Source organism: Callorhinus ursinus, unplaced genomic scaffold (genome assembly GCF_003265705.2).
Source record: "Callorhinus ursinus isolate GAN/ISIS: 27379988/994484 unplaced genomic scaffold, GSC_fseal_2.0 scaffold12, whole genome shotgun sequence".
NCBI lineage: Eukaryota > Metazoa > Chordata > Mammalia > Carnivora > Otariidae > Callorhinus > Callorhinus ursinus.
The window spans coordinates 79,843,519-79,858,249 of record NW_027397074.1 but is presented as its reverse complement, the minus strand read 5'-3'; the positions used below and the strand labels follow the sequence as shown (position 1 = coordinate 79,858,249).

The 14,731-nt window shown below is 57.7% G+C and overlaps 1 protein-coding gene and 1 long non-coding RNA gene across 4 annotated transcripts; one reads left to right on the top strand and one right to left on the bottom strand.

Moving 5' to 3' along the window:
- Window positions 1–92: 92 nt before the first annotated feature.
- ZYX (zyxin) lies at window positions 93–8,973 on the bottom strand. 2 transcript variants are annotated; one of them, XM_025854977.2, is made up of 10 exons: window positions 8,884–8,973; window positions 8,531–8,753; window positions 7,840–8,039; window positions 7,596–7,688; window positions 6,962–7,498; window positions 2,761–2,881; window positions 2,454–2,623; window positions 2,152–2,330; window positions 1,150–1,270; window positions 93–656 (listed from the first exon to the last, which is right to left on the bottom strand). In XM_025854977.2, exons 2-10 carry the CDS (start codon window positions 8,736–8,738, stop codon window positions 552–554), a joined length of 1,734 nt encoding a protein of 577 aa, XP_025710762.1. In that variant the 5' UTR covers window positions 8,739–8,753; window positions 8,884–8,973; the 3' UTR covers window positions 93–551. The 2 variants fall into 2 exon arrangements, with proteins under 2 accessions (XP_025710762.1, XP_025710761.1); XM_025854976.2 differs by having other exon boundaries at window positions 8,531–8,750.
- Window positions 8,974–9,293: 320 nt separating this feature from the next.
- On the top strand, window positions 9,294–14,725 carry LOC141373922 (uncharacterized). 2 transcript variants are annotated; one of them, XR_012380382.1, is made up of 3 exons: window positions 9,294–9,726; window positions 12,290–12,738; window positions 14,339–14,725. It is a non-coding gene; the product is annotated as an uncharacterized lncRNA (long non-coding RNA). The 2 variants fall into 2 exon arrangements; XR_012380383.1 differs by having other exon boundaries at window positions 9,297–9,726; window positions 12,527–12,738.
- The last annotated feature ends 6 nt before the right edge of the window (window positions 14,726–14,731 follow it).

The following is a 14,731-nucleotide window of genomic DNA, read 5'->3' as shown; positions in this document are numbered from 1 at the left end:
GTTTTCTCCTTTACCCCCGGCTTTGTTATCCCTGTATCTCCTCCGATCCACCCGTGAGGGCTGTAGGCACCAAAGAGTTGACTCCTAACAAATTCTGGAAAACAGATTTTTTTATTTGTAGCTGTAGCCACAACCTGGCAGCATGGGGGTGGGTGGGAATGTCCAGGCCAGTCAGCCCGGCCCAGCCCAGTCTCCCGGAGTCAGGGAGTCTCCTGGCCTCAGCAAGCAGAGGACGTGGCTGCCCGGGCGCCGGCCGAGGGCATCGGTCAGCAGTGAAAGCAGCAGTGCTCAACCTGGTGCCCCCTGGGGTGGGGTACACCGGAGGGGGGTGGGTGGTGGGTGGTCCCTGCGGGATGGGGGCGGGCTGGAACCCGGGAGCTGGGACTCTGCAGCGCTAGGCCGTGCTGGGGCCCCGGACAGGGCACTTGGGATCCTGGGCTGGGGGTTGGCATAGAAGGAGAGGCCGGACGTCAAAGAAATAACTGAAAGGGGGCAGGGTGGTCTCGGTGTGGGTGGTCCGCTGATGGGGAAGGGACTCGCCCGTCCCCTGCTCAGGTCTGGGCTCTGGCGGTGTGGCACTTCCGGCACAGCACGTGGCCATCCAGGGGGAAGCAGCCGTTGTCATCTGCCTCAATAGACAGCGGCTTCCCACAGTCCTGGGAGAAAGGAAGGAGAGCCCGCTGGTGGAAGGCCCCGGTGTCCCGCCCACACCTCCACCTTTAAAGTAGCAAGACCAAATGCCTCATGGCTTGGCTGATGTCCAGTGTCACTGCCTGTGTCCCCAACCACACCCACGCCCACTCCTAGCCTCACCTCTATTGCCCATTTCCACTCTTGTCCTCTAGGCCACTCCCACCCAAGGCGGGCAGTGTGGGTAGAGCCGTTTCCAAGGCACCCACCCAATAAAAGATGTGGGACCTCTCCCACCCGCCTCAGCTCCCCCAGCTGCCTCCCTGAACTTCACCAAGCACAGCCCCCTCCCCCTCCACTACAGCGAAGCACAACCCCTTTCCCCTCCCACTGGTCACTCTCTCTCTTGGTTTATCCAAAACTCAGTGACACCACAGCAAGCCCTCCCCGCATCTTGCACAGTGGCAGGAACGCGGCCCCCACCACTGCTCAGCCCCAGGGGCCGGAGGCGCAACGAACCTCACACTTGTAGCACTTCATGTGGAAGTTCTTATCCAGAGCGACCACTCGCACGGTCTCCTCGCGGCCAGGCTCAGGCATGATGGGCCCTTCACAGACGGAGCACCTGGGGGCGTACTGCCTGGAGGGGCCAAAAGCGAGGCAGGAGTCAAGACTGGGGGCACGGGGTACCCAGGGCTGTCAATCGAAGTGCAGGGAAATGCCGTGGTGGTTGCATGGCAACAGGGCAGACGTCTTGGCCCACTTGCTTCACATCCTTAGGCAGAGGAAGCTCAACGGCGAAGTCCTAAGACCAGCCACCTTCTCAGGCCCTTATCAAGGGGACTTTCCTGGCCTTTCCCCCCCTCACCCTCCCGGAGCCCCATCCACCCCAGGAACCTCTGCCAGAGGCGCCCCTCGCCAGCCCCCATGCCTGGACCCCTGACCCTAGCCTACCCTGGCCTCGCGGGTGTCTCCGCCCCACCGCTGGGGTGGGTGCAGGGAGGGATGTGAAGTTCCGGACACCTCAGGTGGAATTCTGAAAAACGTACCCCTCAAACACACTGGCAGAGGTGGGAGTGAGACTGTGCAGTTCTCCTGTACCACCCTTGAGCTATGTTGTGGGATTCTGCTGTGGGCCTAGGAAAGTAGCCACCTTGTAAACACTGTTTCTAGGGGGAAATCCAGAGCTCCCAGAAGCTGATCTCCAAAAGAACTTTCGGAACCCAGCCTATGTGTGACGTGAAGTCACTCCAGCACACAAGGCTGAACACAAGACCACACCCCAAAGCAGCCTCAGGGAGCCAAAGGCCAGGGGGGCCTTGCCAGTAGTGGGGCTTGCTACCGAGGTCGGAGGCCCCTGGACAGCTACATCCAGACAAATGGGGCTCTCGCTGTTGGAAAGGATGTGGGACCAGAAAGTGAGGCCAGGGGTTTGGAGCTGTCTTGGACTCAGGAGGGCAGCCTAGCTCCCAGACAACCTCAGAGAAGAACCCAGAAGACAGGATGTGTGTGGGTCCTCACTTGTGGTAGTCGGGGACACAGTGGGGCCGGTTGGCCTGGTCCACAATGAAGGAGGTGCCCTCCAGGGGGCAGGCGCAGACCACACAGGTGAAGCACTGCGGGTGGTAGGCTTTGCCCGTGGCCCTCAGCATGCGGTCAGTGATGGGCTGCCCACACGTGTTGCACTTCTCCAGAGTGTCCTAAGGAGGAAGTAGGAGGGTGTTGGCAGGGAACTCGCACCCAAAAGCCAGCCACCGGGGCACATCTGCCCCGCACCTCCCCAACGCCACCCGCCGGCCAAGCCCCGGGGGTGCCGGACTCACAGTATAGCAGCCCTCGCAGTAGGGCGCCCCCTCCAGGCTGTAGAACTGCTGTCCTTGCAGCTGCTGCTCACACTGGCGGCAGGTGAAGCAGGTGATATGGAACAGCTGCCCCAGAGCCCGGACGGCAGGCTGCGTGCGTGCCAGGGGCTGATGACACCGGCCACAGGACTCTGGGAAGGCCAGAGAAGACAGAAGTGACGAGGAGGAAGGAGCACGCACGAGGGATGATGGGCCGGCCCCAGGCCCCAGCACTGGCCGGCACCGCAGTGCAAGGTTCCAGGTCCCGACGGCTCGGCGGGGAGCTCACCGTTGACAGCCACGGTCTGCCTCTGAGGATGCTCCATGTCGTGCATCAGCTGCTGGGTCAGCTGCTCCAGCTCCTCTACCTCCTTCAAAGTCAGGGGTCCTGGGGCCCCCGGGGAGCGGACCTGAAACGCCAGTACTTTCTTCAGACTCTCCGGAGAGTCACCCTGTCTGAGAACTCTCCCCAGCCAGCTCATCCACTTTCTTTCAGTAAGGACTAACTCCCCTCCCACTCCCCAGACACTCGGGTTTGACTCTGAAAGCTCCTCGTCTTCCCTCCCTGAACCCCAGCACCACACAGATGAAGGGGAAGGGGATGACCCTTCCGCCCACTCTGCCCAAACCCACCCCCTACCCCGGGCAGTCACGGACAGGCCAGAACAACTGAGCGGACAGAGGCCACACACACAGCAGCTGAGGTCACTGAAGCCCCCGACACAGCAGGCCACGCGTCAATTCCACAGAGCATGCTCAGACATGGCCCCCCCAGGAGTGGTTGGCACGTGACGGCATGTGCACCCATGTGCACACACACCTACCCGTCCCGCCTGCTGCTGAGCAGCCCCTGTCAGCGTGAGGACACAACACAGGCGGGAATCACAGGTTAAACCCCCAGCGCTCTCTTCTGGAGCCCAGCCCCCAGCTCCCCGGGCAGGGGTCAAGGACTACCTGACCCCACTCCCTCCCCAGCAGGCCTCCTACCCCTTCTATTAAGGGCATCCTGAGAGAGCTGGAGATGTGGGGGTGCAGGTGAGGTTAGGGGGGCACTGCCAGGCACCCTGAGCCGTGCCAGGGGGAGGGCCGCAGGGGCTTGTGCACCTGCACCGGCGTTTCCACAACATTCCAACAGAAACGCTGGGTTGGTTCTCCCTGTACTGGATAAGTCCACCCAGGCCTGTGGCCCCTGTCACTGAATGTTCAACCTGCCAATGCCTTCGCTCCTGTAACACCTGGAAACTCCAAGCCTCCCAGCTTTCCCGCTACTCACACCGTGCGCATCCAGAGCTGCCATTGGCCCAGGGAAGCACAGCTCCACGGAGGCTCCAGCTCCCAGCCCTCTCCCCCGCAGCCTCCTAGCACCTCCTGCCCTTCCGTGACCATGACCCCTGGAAGCCCCTTCCACAACGCAAGCCTTACCCTCTCTTCTCCCAATCTTCCCTTCCTGGCATCTTGGGGACAGAGGAAGGGCACTCAGCCAGCCCTTGCTCTCTGGGGCCACTTTAGGTGTCTGTCCCCTTCTTTGAAAGTATGAACTATTCGTACACATGGGCTCCCCATGGGTATCCACACGCCTTCAAGACACACTCCATCCAGCCACTGTTTTCCCTCTCCGCCTGCCGGCACCAACTTCACAGCCTCAACACCCACGGCACTCAGACCTCCAGCTCTTCCACTCCAACAGCTCTAAATGACCTTCCGCCGCGGAACACTCTGGGCCCGAGATTTACTAGTCTCGAGTCAGTAAATCTTCCTCCAAGACCCTGGTCTTGAGCTCCCAACAATTACCTTCCTCTCCCCCTCCCCATTCGTACCTACTGCATGAACTGACTCAGAAAGGCTGCTCTGCCTCCCGACCCTCCCCAGGTGGACCCTCCCCAGGTGTCTCACGCGCATTGAAACCTTCTGCCTTGCCTCCCCCCAAGTCTGGTCCCTGAACCATCTAGTTCCACAAGGCCCTCGCAGCTGCTCATGCCACCCCCAGGCACCATCGCTGGCTTATCTGGCCCCAGCCCCAGCCCGGCCCGGCCCGTGCCACTGCCCGTTTCCTGCTTCTGCCTCCAAGCTGCAGAAAGTAGGCGGAGAGATCCCTGAACACCGCAGAGCGAGTTCACAAAACACTGCAGCGCCCTCTGCACCCTCGGCCTCAGCCCCGCTGGCTGGTATTTGGCTCCTGCGGATTCCCAGTCGCCTTCCCCACAGCAGCTGTTCCAAACCTTTCCATCTCCTCGAGCCCCCGACTGCGTGGCCCCCTCGCTCACCGATGACCTCACCTCCTACATGACTGAGAAGATGGAAGCCAGCCAGCTCCAGCTCCCTGCTCGTTCCTCCGCTCCCAGAAAACACTGTGGCCACAGCGCCCTTGCTCTCTGGGGATGCTTGCTCCCCTCCAGGACGACATGCCAGCCGCAGCCCCTGCTCTCAGGCACCGTGAACCCCTCTCCCAACAGCGTCCTCCTCCGGCTTCTCACACGCTCCCCCTCCCTCCCCTTACTGCTGCATCTCCCTGCCAACCTGGGGGCAGGCCGCCCCCCCTGAGGCAGTAGACTCACCTCCTTTCACTCTGTCCCCACCACAGGGGACCAGCGGGCTACCCCAGAGCCATCTACAACTTCCGAATGGCCAAATCTCTGGCCTTAGTCCTCGTCCACCTCAAACCCCGGCTGAGCAACTGCTCAGCCATCACATTCTAGAGACCCCACCCTGACTTGTGACCCTCTTCCTCCTGCTGCCCGTCTTCCCCCCTCCCACCTGGTCAGCCCGAGCATCACCCAAGGTTCTAACTCCCAGACCCTCGGCTCCTCCTCTCGGCAGCCCCTGGGCCCCTGGGCAGCCCCCGAAGCTCCAGCAGCTGTTCCGGTGTCACCGCGCATGCTCCACTGCGCACGCCCACACCTCGAGTTCGAGGCCCTCTCCTGAAACTCAGTCCTCCACGCCTAACTAGATGACAGTTCCAGCTGAGCCCAAGTCCTCCTGGAACCTGTTGCTCAACATGCTGACAACAGGACCCCCCCCCCCCCCGCCCAAACCATTTCCCCTTCTGGACTTCTCTATTTTGCCGGCAATACCGGCAATACCGTCATTCCCCAACACGCCCCTCCTCTTCCACCGCTTATCGGTTACCAAGCCTGGAGGCTCTTCCTTTCTAACAGCTCTCATATCTGGGCCTTATTTTTCATTGCAACTAGCACTACTACGTTTGCCCAGGAGTGAACTCCCACACATCCCTGACCTCCTACCTCCAGCCCAGGCCTCTGCTGGAAAAACTTCCCCCAAAGCTTCCAAAAGCACAACTGTCACCAGCCCTCCAACCTGACCACATGACTCCTCAAAACCCAGGACTCACAGGCTCCCTCGGTGTGTTGTCTTATTTTCCTCCGCCCTCGGGCCCCCACATACCTACCTCCCTAAGTACAGCTCTGCAATTCTCCCAGAGGAACCGTCTACTTCCTCTTCTCCAAACACCCCTGCGTACCTAGTGCCCTCGAGTCTTGCTCATGCTGTTCCCACCCAAATGCTCTTCCTGCTCCTCTCGGGACCCTCAAGTCCCACCATCCTTCAAGGTGCACTAGGGCCGCAGCGCCTTTCCTAACGCACAGGCCCCCGTGCTGACGGCTGTCTGGAGTTCCTGTACCACCAGATTCCGCAAAACTCACTGGCATTTACAAACACGTTCATGCCGTCGGCTAACCTGACGGCTCGTAGGACTACGTGACCGGCAGGGTCCCCTCAACTGAGATCTCAGCCCCTGAACCGGAAGGCAAAAATGGTCACACAGGAACGATAACTTTCCTACTCTGAGCATTCAAGAGCTAGATACAGACCCCAGCCCTTTCTATGAGTTAGCTCACTTAATCTTCACAACCACTGGGTGGGGTAACAGTGGGGAAACTGAGGGCCAAAGTTCACCTAACGTGTCTAGGGTCTTGTGAGCCGGGAATTCTAGCCCCGGCCCATCTGACTCGCTCAGACTTCACCTCTTTGAGAGATCTCTTCCCTCCAGAGCACAGAGCACAGTGCCTGGCACCCAGCAGTTGCTGGCTCAGCCAGTGTTTACTGACGCTGTAACTCTTATCATCAGATGGGCCCCGGGGCAGTGAGAGTGGCTCAGAGGAGCAGAGACAGTAACTCAAGAATCCAAGAAGGGGAAAGAAGCAAGGTTGGGCTGCTGCTGATCTCATCCCTCCCTTTAACATTCTAAGGGGGCAGGGTGCAAGGGAAGGTCCACCAAATCCCCCTCTTGATTCAGAGCTTGTGCTGCTCCCCGACTCCCGGTAAGGCCCCACCCAGACCCAGACCCAGCCAGACCCTCCTCCTCCTCTGACCACTGACCCACCAGGTCAACTTCAGAGGCTCAAAACCCCTATCCCACAGCCCCCCACGTCCACCTCCCTCTCTGGGGCCGCTTTTGCCCTCATTCTCCGGCTCCTGACTTAGCCCCATCCCCAGCCCCCTGGTCTCAGGCTGGTCCTCCCCCCCTTCCTCACCTGATTTTGGTTTTGAGCCGGTGGGGGCACTGGATGCTGTTTCTCCTGCACTCGGGGCTTCTCCTTCTGCTGAGCATAGGTGAAGCTGGGAGGCTGAGGGGAGCCTGTACTACTGGAAGAGGGAGCTTCAGGGGACCCCAGCTTCTGATTGGGCTGTGACCCAGGTCCACCTGGAGCTCCAGGGCTGAACTTGGAAGCCACGGGAGTAAACTTGGGAGTGACTGGAGAAAACTTAGGGGCAGGAGATGGGGCTGGGGGTCCTCGAGGCTGGGTGTTAGCCAAAGGCACAGGCTGGGGATGAGCCTGGGGCTGGGGCTGGGGCTGCACATGGAGCTGGACCTGAGGCTTGGCCTGGGGCTGCACATGGAACTGGGTCTGGCTGGGAGGCTTAGCCTGAGCCTGGGCCTGGGGCAGAGGCTGGGAGCTAGAAGGCGACTTCCAAGGAGGCAGGGGTGCTGTGCCCCCAGCTGCAGGCTTAGTATTGGACTTGGGGATGAATGGAGTGGCGACTGGTGGGGGTACATATCCAGATGACACCTGCAAGGAAGGGGAGCGGGAGGGAAGAGAAGCTCAGTTAGAGGGGTGGGCCCACCTTTCCTCCCTGCCCTGCCTTTCCTACCCTCCTGTCCCTTACCCGGGCTTTGAAGGGATCATTCCTGGTCATGTCATCCAGCAGCGAGGACAGAGAGTCGATCTCCAAATCAATACTGCTCACCTTCTCCCTGGGCTAGAGGGTCAGGGGTCAGAGCACGGATCCCAGGTCTCCATTCCCACCTCACCCCCATCAGGCCAGAGGTGCAGGGGAGGCCAGAGGTAAGGACTCTCCTCTCCTCCCTGGGGGGTGTCCCACTGTAGCCGCCCCTCCCAAGCCCCCCTACCTGCGGTGGGGGAGGTATGGCGGCCTCAGGCCCTCCCTCTTCCTCCAGTGGAGGCGGAGGGGAAGGGAAGATCTCCTCCTCCAGAGACTCAGAGGGAAACGGTTCCTCCACAGGGGGAGGGGGAGGTGGGAAGGCACCTCCTAGAGCACCCTCCGAGTCGTCGCCATCCCCAAGGACAGGAGGGGGTGGTAGGGGGAAGTCTGAGGTAGGAAGGCGAGAGAGGACAGTCAGAAGAGAGGGCAGTCAGCAGGAGACCCCTCCACCCCTTCCCCAAGTTACTCTCCTTCTACAGCTCTCACCCCTAACCCAGGAATTCTCCCGGGGTCCGCGGAGCGCGTGGGAAGGAAAGGGAGAGAGGCAGGACGCCCTGGGAGCACTGGGTCAGTGAAGGAGGGGGACTCGACCGTGGAGTGATGCAGCTCCCGTTACACTTGGGAAAACGGACCCGGAGGGGAAGATTCGTGCCCCACATTCCCGCCTCCCACCCCCAGGCGGGGGACTTGGAACGGTCCCAGGAGCCCTGGCTCCCAGCCATGAGCTCCACGATGAGGTAAGAACATCTGCTCGGGACAGGCTAGCTGCGCCCAGCCCCCTTCGTGCAACCTTTCCAGACACCCCCAAACTCCCGAAACCACTGTGCCCGGCCCGGCGCATACCCGCCGGGGTCCAGCCCCCAAGCCCAGCCGCATACCTTCCGGGGGCGGCGGGGGGATCTCGCCCACCCGGCCCATCTGCGCGCGCTGGGCCCCGGCGGCCGGGGGAGCCTCGCTGTCCCCGGACCGGAAAGGATTCACTTTGGGCTTTGGGGCCACCACCGGGCCGAACTTCTTCTGCGGGGCGTAAAAAGCCGGAGCCGAGACCGAGACGGAGATCGCGGGAGGCGGGCGGGGGGCCGCCATGGCCAGGCCGGGCTGCTGGGGGTGGGCGGCCAGATTACGCGGCGCCGGGCCCCGGCAGAGGACCCCCAGCCGGCCCGGCTCCCCGCGGCGCCCGCGCCCCCGCCCCTCTCCGTGCGCGGCCGCCGGGCGGCTCCCCGCGCCTCACCGCGGGCCGGAGCGTGCGCGCCGCGTCTCTGCTGTCCGCCTCGCAGCCGGGTCGGAGGACTCTGCGTCCGGGTCCCGAGCAGCCTCCAGCCTGGCGGGGAGGGACGCAGGGAAAAGGGAGGGAAGGAGGGGGCGGGGAGAGAGCGGCGCTCAGACCATACAAGGAGCTGCCCGGAGAGGGGGCGGGAAGAGGCGGGGAAGGGCGGACCCGGCAGGAAACTCCCCCAGGAAGGGGCCCTCCTCGGGACCCGGGGCCCGAGGCTCAGTCAAGGTCCCCCCCCCCCCCCCGCGGCCCCCCCCCCCCGCCCCAGCCGCCCGGGGCGGGCCCAGACCTCCCCTCCCCAGGCACAGGCCTCTGATGTCATTTCCTGACTCGCCACCACCACCACCTGCCCCCCCCCCGCCCGACCCGCGGGTGCCCGAGATCTGACTCACCGTCTCCACTCCCGGCGGAGCCCGCGGAGGTCGAGCGGCTGCCCCAGAGGTGGCGAAGCGGCCCGACTGTGCCTCGGCCGCGGCCCAGCCCCCTCCTCTCCCGGCCTGCCGCTACCTGCCCCCGCCACCTCCAGCCGCTCCCCCACCTCCCAGCCAGCCCCAGTCCCGTACCCCGGTCCCCTCCGGCTCAGCCCAGACCGGCAGGCCTGGGATGGAAACGGGCTCCAGGGTGCACGGGGATGGTGAGTGGGGGTTCCCCCTGCCCACGCCCCCCTAGGCCCTTCTGTGACCCCGAGGCGCGGTGTGAGCACGAACCTCGAGGGTCCTTGGAGGATCCTAACCTCAAATCTTGGGCAGCCGCCTAAGGCTTCCAGGAATTCGCATCATCCGCGCCCCCGCCTGCAGATCAGTTAAGCTTCGCGGGAGGGAGAGATCGGGAATGGAGGTGGGGGGCGGGGCGGAGGCGGCCGGCGGGAGGACGGATGTGGTGGACCCGGGCGACAGGGCTTCGACAGTACTTCAGCGCCCACCGTGACCCACCCTTCCGAGAGCCTTTGCCCCGGGGCAAGCGGAGCCTGCGATCGGTGGAGCCCCCCACTGGTCCGACCGGATTCCTCAGCCTGGGACTCAGCCCCTGGCTACGCAAAAGGGACAGACCTAGGCTCTTTTTTTTTCTTTGTTTTTAATTGAACATGGAAATTTACCAAATTGCTGCCTGAATTCCAACACATCACTACCTGCAGAGTATGCAGACATATGGCATTTCGGCCTGTGGGGCCAATGTATCACCCGCGAGTGCTTCCTTTTCTCTCATTCTGTGCTGCCAACCTTCACTGCCATCTAGGGCAGTCGGCACGATACTCAATATGCACTTCCAGTCCTTGGGCCTCCAAATGGGCCATACCCTACTGCCAGCGAGCCTCTGGGCTATGCTCTAGAGACCTTCCAGACTCAGCCCTCACTTTTGCCACAAGAAAACAGGCTGGGGGGCTCCTGGGGGCTCAGTCGTTAAGCATCTGCCTTGGGCTCAGGTCATGATCTCAGGGTCCTGGGATCGAGCCCCTCATCGGGCTCCCTGCTCCTTGGAAGCCTGCTTCTCCCTCTCCCACTCCCCCTGCTTGTGTTCCCTTTCTCGCTGTGTCTCTGGCTGTCAAATAAATAAATAAAATCTGAAGAAAAAAGAAAGAAAGAAAGAAAGAAAACAAGCTGGAAGCTTAGGTGATGAGGCCAGGTCCTACCCAGTAAGCTTCAGGGTCTAGACTAGAACGGGGTATCTTGAGGGCTGTAATGTGAGAGCTCATTCCCCTACGCCCTGGTGTCAGGTAAAGCAACCCTGGATACAAGAGAGCAGAGTGAGGTCTCTCTTCAGAGACCCAGCCTGAGTGCCCAAAATAAGTGACAAGTATCTTCATTCTCTCTGCTTCATTTTCTCTGTAAAAGAGGGGTGATCTTCAATCCACCGACCTTATTGCCTTGTATGGAAAAACAGAACTCCATATCTGAAAGTGCCATATAATGCTCAGTATTATTATTCAAGTCCCAGTTCTGCCCAGAAAGGAAATTCTGGTGGGTTAACCTAGAGCCGGTTTCCCCTTGGGGTTGGCAGGCAGACCTCTCATGGGCCTTGGTACACGCAAAACCTGCTCCTTTCTTCCACCTTATGGAGTAACTAATTCTACGTGGGACTACATTTTCATCTCCTTCTATGACCCTACTCATCTCTTTTCTCTAGTGTCCTAGTGTCTTTGCACCGGGATTTCTCTCAGCCACAAGCACGTGTGGCCATGTATGATACTAAGCCTGCAGTGCAGACCTCCTCTGACAAGTAGGAGCTGGTCCTGGGCCTGTCCCTACGAAGATCTCCTAGAAATGTGATACTAGATTTTCCATGCATGTCGGAGATGGTGTCTTGGGCTTTACGGACCCAAAGTCTCATTGCCAACCCTTCAAAAGACAGTTGGCCCTTGAACGACATTGGTTTGAACTGTGCGGGTCTATCTATATGCAGGGTTGTTTTGTTTTGTTTTGTCTTTTGAGAAATACAGTAGTGTAAATGTATTTTCTCTTCCTTAAGATCTAATTAACATTTTCTTTTCTCTAGCTTCCTTTATTGTGAGAATACAGCATATAATACATATAGCATACAAAATGTGTGTTCATGGTCTGTTTATGTTACTTCTAGACAACAGTCTATTAGTAAAGTTTGGGGGAGTCAAAAGTTATAGGCAGATTTTTGACTGCACAGGGGTCAGGGCCCCTAACCCCCACGTTGTTCAACAGTGAACTATACACCCACTTGGGGATAAAAGGAAGATGGTTTCCAGATAGCATTGCAAGAGTAAAAGCCAACTACCCTCCAAATGTCTCCTTAAGGAATATGCGTGTGCAAAATATAGTACGTTTAATTGTTAGGCAGCTGAACCTATTTATAAATCAAGAATAGAAGAGTGTGTAGGCAGGCTTAGTTTTACTGACAACTAAGAGCATTTGGGATACAGAATATTAAACCTAAGAGTTTTAAGCCAGCTTTTCTAAATACAAGTAGAAACGCTGCAGAGCATCCCAGAAGGACACATTCACTAGGCGGAGACGTCTCAAGTGTAGCTTCAGGGTCACACAATGCACACAATGAACAGGGGCAGCCCTACGGATTCTTAGGTATTTTCTTAAGTAAGCAATTCTAATTGGCTTTTTCGGGTAGTAGGTGTAAAGTGTAGCAAGTGAATAGATGTTCTCTGGGGCCAGGCAAGAGAGAGGATGTGAACTTTTGCTACTGAAAACATCTCTACATGCCTCCGAGGATTTTTATTCACCAGGTCTCAGAAAGTTTGCTTCAAGGGCACACAACATAAACAAGAAGTTAGAGGCAGTCAAGATAAAAAAAAAAAAAAAAAAGGAGGGAACAAGGGCAAGGAATTCCGAAATGAAAAGAGGTATGTCATCACCAAGTTCTTTCTGTATGCTGGCTGCAGATGGACAGAGGGTCAACAATGCTCCGGGCGTGGTGCTGGATGCTGAGACTACAGCAGGAACCACAACCACCATAACACCACCTCCACGTAACATCACCACCACCAATAATAATAGCACACCGAGGTGAAGCTTAGTGTGTGCAGCCAGGCACAAAACTAAGCACTTTAAACATATCCCCCCTATTTTATCCTCACAATAAACCTGTGAGGAAGGTACATTATTATCCCATTTTTCAGGTAAGGAAACTGAAGCCAACCAGATGTCGGATTTTTTTTCAACTCCAAAACTGCAAAAAAAAAAAAAAAAATTGCAATGCAAAAAAAGAGAAAAATTGCAATACAAATATTTTACTATTTGAAGACACCTCTGCCCCCGCCACGTACACCCTTGCAGTCCCTCATTTCTTCCCTTCAAGAGCCCCAGCCTGGTGCATCGACAACCTCTTCAGGTAAGCCTCCAACTCCATCCCTCACTGAAGTACTGGTGCCTATCTGTCTGTCTGTCCATCTGCATGTATGTATTCACACTCATGTTTTGTATATATGAGATATATATATATATACATATATATGTATTTTATATCTACATTCTAGGCACGCTGGAGATTTTATGTATATATACAAGAGACAAGCCTTTGTACCCAAGTGTGAGATGCTAGCGGAAGACACGCTGAGGCTACAAGCCTAAGCTTTTGTATAATATATAGTTTTGTATAATAGAACATTTCCAGGAGGCTTCTCAAAGAGTTGTTAACAGTGGTTGGTGTTATGGTATGGAACTGGGAGCAGGCAGAAGACTTTTATAACTGTTGTCTTTTTCTCCATGAACATGAATTATTTTATAATTTTTAAAAAGGAAAAGAAAGAAAGAAGAGCAATGACAAGGCCACTGTCTCTTTCCTTCGGTCGGAGGTCTCTCTTGCACTGAGTACCAGGAGCACAGGGTCTGCACCTCTCCCCCTTCCTCCAATATTTACTCCTCTCCTAGTTCCACTTGCATTTCTTGTCAGTGCAAAATAAGCTCTTGCAGCTGGAAGGACAGACGCCAGGCAGGGGCTGAGTGGGGGCTGGTGAAGCACCCAGCAAGACTCAGGGAGCTTGGTGGCAAAGCCAAGTAAGAGCAGGGTCCTGCCCGGCCCAGGGGCCACCCCCTCCTCCCCACCCCCCTGCCATGGAAAGGATGCACTGACAACCACCAATGCCCCCTCTGTCCTCCTTTCTTCCAGGGTCGGCCCAACAGGCTGATATCAAAACAGCATCCTCGGTGCACTTTTCTCTTCCCTCCCTCACTTCGGTTCAACCAACATTTACTAATAACTCCTATATTCTAGGCACTCTGGATATAAAGATAAAACCAGTTCTTGCCTTCAAGGAACTCTCCATCTAGAGGAGAAAACACTTAAGCGGATATTTTAGTATAATAGGGTACGTGTTAAGGTTAGGAAAAAAGCTTTCACCCACCCAATAGTGCTGCTTGGTGGGGCCACACTCCTTAAAACAGCTGGGTGGCCTTCTGGCCACTTAAACCTCATTACGATCATCCCACCAGGTCCCAAGCCGCAGTAAGCAGAGCCTGCATCGGGCATCCGGAGAGCAGAGGTCAGAGGAGCAGTGGAAGTCAGGGCTCCATCTATCCCCAGGTCGGAGCCAGATGGGCACCCAAAGGCGCTGTGTCAGCAAGGCGGAAATGCATGGTGGCTGTGGGGGGCAGAGTAAGACAGATGGTCAGATGGCGAAGAGTCAGCAGCCAGGGAGCTGGGAAGGGCAGACAGGAAAAGAGACCCAGGGCTCCCACAGCAGCACAGGGGGAGTGCTGGCATGGGGTCCAGCCACTAGTGAAGCATCTGCTGCCTTCCTTCTCCCTGAACCCGAGCAAGCCAAAATCAGAGAGGTCTGGCCTAGGAGCTCGAGTGTTTGTCACCAAAAATTGCAGATTAAGTGGCTCTAGAGAGTACACATCTCGGGAAGTAGGGGGGGTTAACTATAGAGAGATAACCTAGCTGCTTGAGACTGAGTACTTCTGTTTCTCTCGTGGTTCCTGCCTTTAAGAAGATGGGCCTAATATGAAGAAGTCCACCAGGCCAATCTGACAAAGGAAGTGGGCGCTCCCGAGCAAAGCCACAGAGCTTGTTCAAGCTTCCTGGGGCGCCTTCCTGCCACTGGGTTTATTTACCTGCCATCCAGAGATGCCGCCCACGCGGCAAACGGACACCCAGTCTCAGAGAGAGGAGAGAGGATCCACCCAGAACACAGATGTCTTCCTACATAGACTGTCTTCTCTCGCTTCTCCAGCAAAGCCAAGAGACAAGCCTTTGTACTCCAGTGTGAGATGCTAGCAGAGGACACACTTCGGCTACCAGCAACCCACCCAATTCCAGCCAAGCTGTCGTAATCTCTGTAGTAGCAGGGCCTAGGAGACCTAGTGCAGCACCTGCCACAGAG